Source organism: Myodes glareolus, chromosome 3 (assembly GCF_982192425.1).
Source record: "Myodes glareolus chromosome 3, mMyoGla1.1, whole genome shotgun sequence".
Lineage (NCBI taxonomy): Eukaryota > Metazoa > Chordata > Mammalia > Rodentia > Cricetidae > Myodes > Myodes glareolus.
Genome location: NC_142028.1, coordinates 37,423,364 through 37,436,289, shown reverse-complemented (window position 1 = coordinate 37,436,289; position 12,926 = coordinate 37,423,364). Strand labels below are relative to the sequence as shown.

General features: G+C 50.4%; 1 protein-coding gene across 9 annotated transcripts in view; it reads right to left on the bottom strand.

The window, feature by feature from the left end:
* The window catches only part of Atp2b2 (ATPase plasma membrane Ca2+ transporting 2), a 314,666-nt gene that overhangs the window by 46,839 nt on the left and 254,901 nt on the right, over positions 1-12,926 (bottom strand). For 7 of the 9 annotated variants that reach the window (XM_087904426.1, XM_087904421.1, XM_087904419.1 and 4 more), the window contains 4 exons: positions 10,611-10,652; positions 9,671-9,829; positions 7,203-7,417; positions 2,249-2,491 (listed from right to left, as the gene is read on the bottom strand). In XM_087904426.1, the coding sequence (XP_087760552.1) occupies positions 2,249-2,491; positions 7,203-7,417; positions 9,671-9,829; positions 10,611-10,652 (659 nt within the window). The remainder of the gene's footprint in view (positions 1-2,248; positions 2,492-7,202; positions 7,418-9,670; positions 9,830-10,610; positions 10,653-12,926) is intronic. The other 2 variants (XM_087904425.1, XM_087904423.1) reach the window with 1 other exon arrangement.

The following is a 12,926-nucleotide window of genomic DNA, read 5'->3' as shown; positions in this document are numbered from 1 at the left end:
TACAGACCCATGCTGATGCATTCGAGGGTTGCAGAAGGCTCGGGGCAGGAGGGGAGGTCAGGGCTCCCACACATTTGGAGGGTCGCTCAGCTGCACAGGATGAGAAACACCCTACAGCCAGGCAGCAGGGAACATCTAGACGAGAGAGGTCTGGTGACTTATCAAGAGGACACCAGTGCTTCTCAACCAAGCAGGGAACACAGGCCAGTTAGCTGAGACAGGGAGTTACGTCTCATCCAGGGGGATGTTTTGGTAACAGCAGCCTCCTCCAAAAGACACACCTTGTGAACCAGTCACCCTGATTCCCCTCTCTGAAACCAGGCTCTTCCCAGCACTTCCCTGTGAGAAGGGGCATCGGCCACCACACTGGAGCCAATCTCCTGATGTGCACATATTGGCCAATACATTAGAACAAAATGACATAGTGACAGCTCCTATCTCAGGTCTCCACAGTGCCTGCCAGGCCTCTGTTCTCTCAGGACCCTCTTGTCTTCCTGTGGACAAGCGAAGACTATCCTGGCAGAGGAGGTGACAACATGCCAAGCTGAGCTGAATCAGCCTGGACCCAGTGCTACCCCTCCCCCTTCCAACACAGCCGTCTATGCGAGCTGAGAGGCATAAGGAAGGCCAGGAGAGCTGGGATGAGGCCCAGCTGGAACGCCCAGTATCCACACACAGGCCACTGGTCACAGACTCCCACGGAAGTCCACAGATGCTCAAGTCCCTCTGCTAAAATGGCGCAGTAGAACCCATGATATCCCACTTCAATTCATCTCTTGATGACTTAGACCCAGTGCAACATAAATGCTAAGAAACGGCTGTTTCTGCATCGTTAGGGTGTAAGGACAAGACACAAAGTCTACAAATTGCCAGTGTCTATGCAACTCAGTGCCAGGCTGTTTGGCGCGGCACACCCTATAAGCGTGAACTCTGTGTCAGGTCTCTGAAGCTGGACTTGGGGTGAAGTTTCTAGACCTCTTTGTTTTACCTAATGTGGCCACACCGAATCAACCTCCCCCCTTGCTGCTGTTCTCCATTCGTTTGTCTTCAGAGGGACTACTGAGGACGAGTAGCCAAACTTGGCTTGTAGCGAGGCTGCCAGGCCCAGGCTGAGACACATATCGGTGTGTCTGTGCATTGGTTTCTGTGTGTGCACATGTGCAGATGCGCACACACATATGGGTAACAGTCGAGGGGCATCAGGTGTTTGCCTCAGGAGCCTTCCAGCGTTCTGCATGACAAGGCATCTCTCATTGACCTGAAGCTTGAGAATAGGCTCGGCTGGCTAGTCACTGAACCCCAAAAGTCCACCTAGACCCAGCTCTCCAGTGCTGGGGTCGGAAGTGTGCTCACTCTCACCTAGCCCAGGTATGCTATGACCCACACAAGGAGGCCAGAGGATAGCTTGGGGACTCAGTTCTCTCCTTTACAAGTACTGGAGATTGCACTGCTGGTTGGGCCCAGCTGCAAGCCCTCCTTCAACTCAGTGAGTCACCTAACTGGCCCACAGACCTGGTGCTTTAAAAGCGAGACTGAGTACTGAACTGAGGTCCTTGTGTTCGCAAGGCAATAGCTCCACCCACACCATTTCCCCAGTCCTCTCCTGCAGATTTCTGAGCCAGTGTTATTGTAGGGGACTGGAGTGTGCTCACACAGAGTTACTAATGTATACAGCTGCTCTGAGCTCCGACTTGGAGTAGTTTGATGTGTGGCAAAAGCTAACCAATTATGGCTGGATGTGGTGGCACACGCCTTTAATCCTAGCACTCAGGAGGCAGAGGCAGGTGAATCTGAGTCCCAGGCTAGAGCTGCACAGTGAAACCTTGTCTTGAAAAGACATGTTTATTTATGTTTAAAATTGTGTGTGTGTGTGTTTCAATGGCAGGGATTAAAAATAAATATCTAAATCACAGCAATCATCAGCAATAGCTAGAATGACAGTTTCTTTGGGTTTCACAAACATTGCAGCCATGTTAGGAGAAAGTTAAGAGTCGAGCTATCTGTAGGGCAGTGGTGGCACACACCTTTAATCCCAAGACTAGGGAGGCAGAGATAGGCAGATCTCTGTGAGTTCGATGAGAGCCTGGTCTACAGAGCAAGTTCCAGGACAGGCCTCAAAGCTACAGAGAAAGCCTGCCTTAAAAAACCAACCCCCCCCAAAAAAAAGCTGAGCTGCTGATTTTGTGGTTGTCAGGATCAGCAGCTGCATCAGGTACCCCACTACGGGGATGCACCCATGCCCGCTTACCAGGATCTTGGTGGTGTAGGCGCTGTTGATGGCGATGGCGTTGACCAGCAGCTCCATGGTTTTAGCATTGATGGAGCTGGGATCAGGGATCTCCTTGTAGTGGACATCGCCGACATAGGCCTGGACCACGGTCATGCGGTTGGTGGTCAGCGTGCCTGTCTTGTCTGAGCAGATGGCCGTGGCATTGCCCATGGTCTCACAGGCGTCCAGGTGGCGTACCAGGTTGTTGTCCTTCATCATTTTCTAGAGAACGGGGAAGTGAAGGGGAGACTGAGAGGAAGCGAGGGCGAGGGGAATTTCCTGGGCCTCAGCCTCCCCTTGACCTTCCGCACGTGCCAAGTGACCTCTGGGCTCCTTTAGCCCCACATGTGGGTCTTCTGCTCCTTTCTATCAATCATTTGGACCAGTTAACATTTGATAATTGAATTTATTAATTTTTACCACAGAAGTCACCCACACTCTCTTTTGAGAACAAGGTCTCATGTAGTGTAGGCCGACCTGGAACTAGCAATTCAGTCAAGGATAACCTTGAACTCAAGATCTTCCTATCTGTCTTCCAAGTGCTGGGATCATAGGTGTGTTCAACCACACACTGCTTCATCTATATTTTTCTTTTTTTGTCATAGGGTTTCTTTGTGTAGCTCTGACTGTCCTGGAACTCACTCTATAGACCAGGCTGGCCTCGAACTCACAGAAATCCACCTGCCTCCGTCTCCCAAGTTTTGGGATTAAAGGTATGTGCCACCACTGTCTGGCCATGTATATTCTTAAAATCCATTTTCTTTTAGATTTATTTAGCTTGTATGTATGAGTGTTTGCCCGCACATATGTATGTGCATCATGTGTGTACCCATAGAGGTCAGAAGAGGGCATCGGAAGTCCTGGAACTGGAGTTACGGATGGTTGCAAACAACCACGTGGGTGCTGGGAACTGACCTGGGTTCTCTGGAAGAGCAACAAGTGCTCTTAATCTCAGAGTCATTTCTCCAGCCTTCTCATTTACATCCTTCATGGAAAAAAATGATAGGAAAGATTTTTAAAAATTAAGGCTGGTCATCCCTAATTATTCCTATGTTAATTAAGTAAGTGCTCCTCATTTGGTTCTGAATTTCTCAAATGCTTTCCTGGTGCCTGGAGAGAGACCCATCAGTTTCACCTTAAGTAAATACATTCAGGATACATATGCATACAGATAAAATACCTGTAAAAATAGGACAACAATAATGTCACTATCACAAGGTGATAGAACTGAAGAATGGTATTGACTTCTTCAAGCCTATAAATCACCTTTCTATAATGGACATTTATTATAGCATGCACAATAAAAACTGTGTGTGTGTGTGTGTGTGTCTGTGCATGTGCAATGTGTGTGTGTGCATGTGCATGCATACGTGTGTATACACGAGCCCGTCAAAGGAGCATAGTTAATGTTCTCCTCTGTGACTCTCTGCCTCATTCGCTTGAAACAGAATCACTGAATCTGGAGTATGATGGTGAGACTGACTGGCCACCATCCTGTCTCTGTTGGGCAAAAGCCCTGGGGACACAGGCACACACAGTCAGACCTAGCTTTTTACATGGGCACTGAGAGTTTGAACTCAGGTCCTCAGACTCACACAGCAAACACTCTTACACACTGAACCATCTCCCTAGTCCCAGTTAAAAGACACACACACACACACACACACACACACACACACACACACAGGAAAAGGAAAATAAAGGTTAGTGAGAAGACCCAGCGGATAGTGACTTGCTGGGACCCAGATGATGGAAGAAGAGAAAAGATACTCTTAAGTGATCCTCTGACTCTTGAAGTGCACTGTGACACATGTGCACGTGTGTGCGTGCGCACACACACAAATGTAATACAAAAGAAAATGCATATAGGTTACTACCTATAACACACGTTTCATTTATCAACATCCTTTCCTTAAATTTATAGCACTATCCTACCGGACCTTGCAGTATTTATTTCCTTCTCTGTGCCTTTGTTTCTGACCCAGTTCCATATTCATAACTTCTCCTAGATTCTCTCACAAGTAATTGAAATGGTGTAATTCTCAGGCAGGCCCTGCTGACACGCTGACCCCATGTGACAAGGAGCGCTTGTGAAAAGTCACCAGAGGCAAAATCAAATGGAGTCTGTGCCTAGGGATCTGATTTCCTTCATCCTGTTCCCTAGAGTAGCTCTTTATTACGAGATTAAAAGGAGTGCAACTGGACAATTTAGATAGAGATTTAGCTTACTGAAAATGAGTGTCGGTAGGATAGAATGCAATTGTGTTTCCCCTTCTTATAACTTGTGATAACACCAGTGAGTGTACAGTAAGCGTCTGATTGATGAATTTGCAACATGCTTTATAATCTGTTTTCTGGTGCTATTTTGTAGGGATTTTTGGAGACCTGGGAGGAGACTAAAAATCCACTTTGTGATTGACAAATTCCAGCCAAAGTGAGCTGAGCAAGATCACATGCGTGGTGAGATGAAGCCTGGAGTTTGAACCCAGAGCTTCCTGACCTCCCAGCTCATCCTGACTTTCCAACTACTCCTGACTTCCCAGCTCCTCCTGACCTCCCAGTTCTCCCTAACCTGGCACTCTAGTTCATTCCATAACATTCTAGTTCACCTGTCCTCATTGAAGGAACCTTGGCTCATTGCTTTAAGAATCTCTTGTTGGAAGCCAGGCATGGTGACACATTCCAGCACTTGGGAGATAGAGGCAGGGGGAATGCTGTAAGGTCAAGGTCACCCTGGGCTGCACAGTGAACCTCTCTCTATGACAAACAAAACGAAATTCAAAACAAACTATACAAATATCTCTCATCAGGACTGTCCAACATGGTAGCTGCAGAAAGGATGCTGGGCACTTGAAATGTGGCCCAAAGTATATAGAAGACGCTAGATTTAAAGACATTATCAAAGCAGATACCCAAAGGAAGCATCTCTTTTGTGCTGATTACATGGTGGATTGTTGGTAATTTGGACATACATTTGAATAATTTGTATTACTAAAGTTAATTAAGCTACCTGGCTATTATTTTTTTTTCTTTTGGAGACAGGGTCTCATGTATTTCAAGCTGACCCTGACCTTGCTATGTAGATGAGGATGACCTTGAAATTCTAAACTTCCTGCTCCACTTCACAAGCCTTGGGATCACAGGTGTGCATTATTGTGCCCAGTTTATGTGGTGCTGGGGATCAAATTCAGAGCCGCGTGCATGCTAGGCAAGTGCTCTATCCCTGAGCTACATCCCCAGTCACATTCATACCCCCTCACATGTATACTTGCTCATACAGGTGCGTGAAGAGGCTAGGGGCTGACGCTGGGGTATCTTTTCTGCCTTATGTTCTAAGCAGGCTCTCTTACTGAACCCGGGGCTTGCCATATCAGCTATATTGGCTGGCCAGCATGCTCCTTTCATGATCTGTCTGTGTGGGGTCCCCCAGAGCTGGGGTCACAGGTTCATGCTACGAGGCCTGACTTTTATGTGGGTGCAGAGATCTGGCCTTGGGCTTTCACAATTGGCCCAGCAAACGCTTTATACTCTAAGACAGTTCCCCAGCCCTATCTTTAAAAGGGCAGTTACTAGGACAGTTAAAATGATGTGCCTGGATTGTATGGTGTTCCTGTTAGGAAGAGCAAGGCCAAGAGCTCACTACTGTGCTCTTGATGGTGGCCCCCAGGGCAAGCTTAAAGGGGAAATGTTGGCCTCACTGTTTATCATGTGGCTTTGTCAGTCCCAAGCCAGAGATAAGAACTTCAGAAGATGCGCAGGCCTAAAACTGTCCGCTCATGGTGTCCCCAAACCAGTTCTGCCAAGCTTCACAGAGTCCCTGAGCTCAGGGGTGTGGCAATGGGAACCTACTTAGGACTGGACCCTTGAGGAGTACTGCACTGTGACCTGTTTGGGCTTTGGTTTGTGGGAAGGGGTTTCTTTGAGAACTGTAAGAGAGGGCACTGATAAGGGCAGTATCCCTTACACAGAACCGCCACTCGCTGGCACTTGCAGGGAGATCACTCTCTATATGAAATTACATCGCAGAGCGCCGTCCAAATTCCGGCTTGGAAACTGACGCTCGCCTTGCTCTCTGGCTGAGCTGCCAGTGTCTCGGAACAAAAGCCTTCTCAGCAACGTCTTGGTGTTGGGATCCTGGGAACCGGGAGTCCATGTTCCTGCCCAATAGGATCGGGGAAATCCCAAGGGAAAAGGAAGGCCATGAGCAGACAGGACACTCTGGTAGTGGCCCCATGGGCCAGATTTGTAGCACGTGGGCTCTCTGATGGCCACTGCTTCAGTAGGTACATGGGCACGTGGGGAAAGTTCCAGATTCTCACCTGGTCATCACACATCTGGGTGGTACCTCAGTAACTGCTTGTAAACCCTCCTGGTTTTCAGTAACCCCTACCTGAGGGGTAGCGGCTTCCTGTGTGGTTTTGCTCAACTTTCCCACTCCTTAGGGCATGATCCATTGGGTTTGATGGAAAGGGGCTGTATTCTGGCTTGCGCAGTGGTGTCTGCATTTGGCAGTTTGCAGTACTGTGGCCTCGGGCTTGCCAATTAAGTCATCTATCACTGAGCCATATCGCAGTCCCATTTTATTTTGTAAGTCTGAGTTGATTGTCAATATGTATCAGGGCAGTTTATATTAAGTATAGATTTTTGGCTTCTTTTTGAGAAAAATTCTGAAGGTCTGGCCAGCCTAGGCTGCACCCCCGTTAAGCTGTGCTTAGCTGGGCTGAATAAGGGGACTCCTGGAGCAGGGCCTAACTCTCGGTTTGCATCTTGCCTCTGATGTAAAGCCTGGCGGACCCACCCACCTCCTCTCTCTAAGTCCCTGCTGCAGTCACAGACTCCTTAGCTCATCTTTAAGTTCCGGGCCCTCCCTGGTTCCCTGACCGAAGCCCAGCTGCGACAGCCTCAGCCACCCGACACCGCTCTCCTTTCTTACCTTCACAGAATAGGCCAGGGAGATGGTGACAGCCAGGGGGAGGCCCTCGGGCACGGCAACCACCAGCACCGTCACACCAATGATGAAGAACTTGACGAAGTACTGCACGTAGACGGGCGTGCACTCTGTCAGCCATGGCTTCTTGTTGACCACGAAGGTGTCCACGGTGAAGTAGAGCACCAGGATGATTACTGTGATGGCTGACATCACCAGGCCTGTGATGTGGGGACACCTGCTCAGAGGGCTCCAGGGGAGGGGTGAGGTGTGCCCTAAACCCCTTCTGAAGGCCTCCTGGGCAGACCTCAGTTCACCTCCTAGTTAGTTGTACTTGCTTGTTTTGTGGCCTAGAGCAAGTCCTGGGTCTTCAGGGAGCCTCAGTTGCCTCTTCTGTATGAGGCCTGGGGGCAGATTTCCTGCCTATGGTTTGTAAAGCTCACATGGAAATGCAAGCAAAGTGCCTACCACAATGCCTGCCCACGTGACACTCAGCCACACTATAAACATTTGTGGAGGGAACACGTGAGTCCATCGAGAGTCACCTGTGTGCAAGTGTCACACAATAATGAGGTAAGGCTGAAATCTCACTCACTCAACAAACACCTCCGAGCACCTGTGATGTGCCAGGTGCAGGGTACTTCCTCCTGTAGGACACAGAGATTGTGCAGTAACAAATGCAGACACCCTGCCCAGGCAGAGATAGGTAAAAAACCAGGAGGGAAGAACACAGCAAGAGTGTTGGGATGATAGGCAGGAGTGTGTGCGTGTGTGTGTGTGTGTGTGTGTGTGTGTATACGCCACCATGCTTGGCTATAGGAAGATCACTACAGACATGGATCGATGCCATACACAAAGATGCCAGGAAGATGTGGCTGAAGAGGATGGTATGCTACAGAGTGGCTGCTGGAGCGAGCATGGCCAGGGATGGTGTCTTGGAGTAGATGGTATTTGAGGAGATATCAGGATGTGCAGTGGTCCTGGGGAGAGGGTACCAGGTAGAGGGAACAGAGACTCAGCTAAGGGAAGTGACTGACGGCAGCCCCAGACTAGGGTGATGCTGTGTCCTTGGCGTCCCTCCTGCCAGATGAGTGTGCCTATCTCTGAACTGCTGCGTGTGCCCACACACGTGCTATGAAGACTGTGCCTACCTGCTTTCTCTGATGGAGGAGGGCTGATGGTAAGGGTCTGTGGGCACAACCACCCCAAACAGTTGCCCATGACGCCCTGGCCAATGTGCAGGTTTCAAGGCCCAGGCAGCTCTGCACGGTCGGTGTGCTCCATCATGTAGCTTATGATCTAGAGGCCCCATGGGGTGAAGCAAAGCCTAGGAATTCTCCACAGGTCTCAAGATTCTCTGGTTTTCCACCCTCTATGATATGTATTTCCTGCTCGGCCGACTCAACCTGGAGGGCCCATCCATAAATCTGTGGCCACCAGGGGTTCAGCCCCAGAGGGAGGTAGAGAGAGGCTGGGAGCCCAGGATGCTTGACTGTGAACGTTATCCCTGGCACGGTGGTGGGAATGGAGACTGAGGTCTTCAGAGGCCAAGAGGTTGTCATCATTTAACTTCTTGGTCCCCCAGCGCCACATGTTACTGTGGAGTCACCTGCCTGTGACAGCAGACTGTGAAGGAGGAAATCCCTGGGCCCATATCTCCCCACCCCAGCTCCAGCTGCGGAACATTAGAGGCTAGCTCTATCCTTGCCTGACAGCCGCAGGGGCGGGAAGCCAAGCTCCCGGCAGCCGAGAGCTGTCACCAGGTTTAAATATAGACCACTGAGCCTATAATTTGCATCTGTCCCCTGCTGCGCTGTCTATAATTAGAAATGGAGACAGCCACAGAGGCCTCAGTAGCCAGGTGGGAGGCCTTGCCATTCATACATCCTCAGCACAAGGGGAGGTCAAGGCTGTGCTGGGGCTCACCTTGCAGCTGGGCTTGGCTTCCCGGGCCAGGAGACTGCCACAGCGATTGCCTGCAGCTAACATCTCAGTTGGGAAGCCTGGCTTGCTTCTGGGGGGCTCAGACAGGTCCTTCTGCATGGACTCCTGGCTCTACAGTGAAATCCCCCTTCTGCACTATAGCTAGGGTGGTCAGCAGCAAGGCCCTGGTTCTCTTCCGTATCCAGTTCTCAGTATAAAGTCCTTGCCGTCCTCAATGCTAGGCCCTACAGGGTCTGTCTGGCACTGTGTAAGCCACAGGTTAGGCCCCTTGTCTACGCAGTCACCTTTAATTATCAAAGTAATGTATCAGACGGTGACAAGAATTATCCCCACTTACAGGGGAGAAGACAGGGACCCACAGGTAGGGGAAACTGCCAGCCCAGATCCTCAGAGCCGTGGCTGTGGCAGATTGTCTGTAGAGCAGGGCAGGCCTCAAGGCCCATTGGAATCAAGAGGCTTCTTTTCCAGGTGAGGTGAGAGAGGGCAGAGTAGGGTGGGGCCTGGCAACAAGGCACCTACTGGGAACTCACCCGCCTTGCCGATCTGCACAGCCAGCTTGGTGAGCTTGCCCTGAAGCACCGACTTCTCTTTCTTGTGCATGTTGGCTTTCTTCTTGTCATCCGCATCGCCACCCTCTGCGCTCTTCAGGGGCTGCATCTCCATAGCAGCTGCCCCATCCTGCTGCTTGGCTGTGGGGGCAGAGCGTGAATGTGCACAGAGACACACACACACACATGCAGGTCAGCCTACAGGCCGGGATCCTTACACCCGCCCTGCCTGCCCAGGAGAAACGCTGATTTCCCCATCTGGGCCCTTCGTGGCTGGCAAAGAAGCCTCGGATGGGACTTGTCCCTTCCAGCTGTAGTCTCTGGGTCCCAGCAGTACCTGGGAGACTGATCAGAGACAGCTTTGGGGCTTTACCGGACAGGACTCTACTCTGGATTCCCAGCAGGAGAAGGCTGAACCGAACTCATAGACCCCACCCTAAATAGGCCCTTGGCTTTATCACAATCAGACAGAAAGAGAAGGGTTCCCTGCTGGGTGCTCTTGAGGCCAAATTGTTGGGATGCTAGGGAGCTAGAATTGGAAGGACACAAAGCATGACTTAAAAAAGGAAGTAAGGTGTCCCAGGCACAAGTGCTAAGCTCTCATACCCAGCCAAGGGATCCTCTTCAGTGTGGGATGGACAGAAGAACCTAGCGCTCTTTCTGCCGCAGAGGCCTGGCCAAGCCTCCACTGTAAGAGCCTCTAAGAGACGACTTCCAGACCCCAGTTGATGGGTAGGCTTGGGAGACCTTGGTTCTGGTGCATTCCCTCACCTCGCTATGATACCTGTTTATCTTCCCCAGTATTATGAGAGTCACGGCTTCACCCCCAAAGGTGCCAGAGCTCCCCATAGGTGTGCGTGTGTTTGCCTCTGACCCCAAGGAGTCCCTATCTCTGTGACTCAAGCCCCATGGCTGTGGTTACCTTTGCTCTGGCTGCTGTCGGCACTGCCATCCTGCATTTTACCTACACAACAGAGAATTTCAACAGACAACAGGCAGCACAGGTCATCACGGGGACACAACAGGCCACAAACACTCATGTCACAGACAGGAAGGACCAAGCTGCTCAGGGATGCTGAGGAGATCTAGAATGAAGGCCAGCCTGGCCATCATTTTGACCACAGGGGCTGTGGGGCCAGATTCTCTTTAGGGCTGGATGGTGTGTGTTTCTGTTGGAATAACTTTGGCCCTGAGTGTTTTATAGGTGAAAAGAATGAGTTGGGAAGTAAAAGGGATCAGAGTCTGCACAGGAGGCTGAGGGAGGCTCCCAGACCTCCAAACTGAGCCTGGCATGAGGCTTACGGCTGAAAGAAGGAAAAGAGAAATTCAAATCTTTCCTTCTTTTTTCCCTCCTTCCCTCCCTCCCTCTGCGGTACTGAGGATTTGAACCTAAGGCTTTGTGTATACCAGGCAGGTACTTCACCACTGTGCTATTTCCCCAGCCCTTTAATGTTTTATTTTGGAGACAAGGTCTTGCTAAGTGTCTTAGGTTGGCCTGAAACTTGTGACCCTACTGCTTCACCCTCTAGCTATATCATTTTTATTTTTTCAAAAACGAGAGAGAGAGAGAGAGAGAGAGAGAGAGAGAGAGAGAGAGAGAGAGAGAGAGAGAATCAATCTTCTAGAATGGAGAGGAATGGAGGTCAACTTGTCCCTTGTTTTGGGTTAGACAGGGAAAATGATTTTCTACTCATCTCTCCGAAGGATGTGATGATCAGGCACCAGGGACACCCCTGTCTACAGTCCTGTAGAGTTTACAGGGCAGAAGGTGAGCAAGCGTCCCCATCAACTGTCACTGAAGCTTCCCCAGAGTGTCTGAAGGTTTGTGGGAAATGTCTTGGTTCAAGGGGAAGCCACTGGCCCCTGGAAGAGATCTTAAGGCTTAGCTCCAGCTTCATAGACAGGCTAACAAGGATCAGTGGCTACCCTGGGTGCTACTGCCTAGGCCAGGGCCTGATGCTGCCAGGTATGGGGGAAGGGCTGAGTGTGGGGGAGGGTTACCTGCCATCAGTGCTACCTGGGAGCCCTTGTCACAGCCTGGGCCACTGTGGGAAGGATTGGAGGCTGCCACTTCTGACCTGAGAAACCTGCTTTCAGCTGTGCCTTCCTGTCCACTAGGCCTGTGCCACCCACTGAAACTGTTCCTATAGCTTTGGTCCCTCAGGAGGGATGGGAGAAAGCTGTTTAGCTATGGCATGTGCGCCAGGCTCTTAGTTCACATGGCCCCCATGCTTTCATCTAAACCGGTGGTCCTCAACCTTCCTTCTTCGACCCTTTAATATGTTCCTCATGTCATGGTGACTCCCCAACCAGAAAACTGTTTTCACTGCTACCTCATAACTGTAATTTCACTACCGTTATGAATCACAGTGTAAATATCTGATATGCAACCCTCAAAGGGGGCGCGGCCCACAGATTGAGAACAACTGATCTGATGCCTGTCACTGTACCCTCTGAGAAGGGGGCTCGTGTTGGACTCCCATCTGTCCAGGAGAAACAGGCTCAGAGAGGGACGGAGCTGCTTAGGCACAGAGCTTGCCTTGGAGGGGGAATATTTCCATTCTGTTCTTCACATCGCCAAGACCCTGCTGAGCCCAGGGCAGGGGGCTCATCGTGGCAGTGTGAGGGCTTCCTGAGAATCTTCACGACACTGACCAGTTGTAGCTTTGCCTCAGGCAGTCTGTTCCCACCTCGGCACAGTGGGGTGATGTATCCAAACCCTGAGAACATCTGGGGGCTTAATTCATAACAACGTTTTCCATGGGCCAGTCTTCAGCTGACCAAGGACAATTCTGCGAGTGTCATCTCTTGTCAGGCCCTGCAAGATCAGGTGGGAGGGGCTGTCATCTTATAGATGAGAAACTGAGGCTGAGGGATGTCCAGAGGCAGCTTGTCCTCACAGAACACCTCCAGAATAACCCTGGAGCTTTGAGACTGGCTTGCTACCATCATTGTGGACGCCCGATGGCTTGTTCAGACCCCAGCTCACTAGCTGTCATCCATAACTCCCAGCAGAGGGCCAGTGTCCACCCTGGGGTTTGACGATAAAGTCCCTTCTTGTCCTGTTGTAAATGTGTTCTTTTGGATTAAAAACAATAGGAGAGTAAAGAATAATGGGCAATAATTATTTTTTGTTTCTCATAATAATTTCACTAACTAGGCTAAGGAGTACCAAAGGACTGGGCTTCCAGAAGCACCTTTGGAATGCTGGGAGGGCTTGTTTTGCCTCGTATTATCA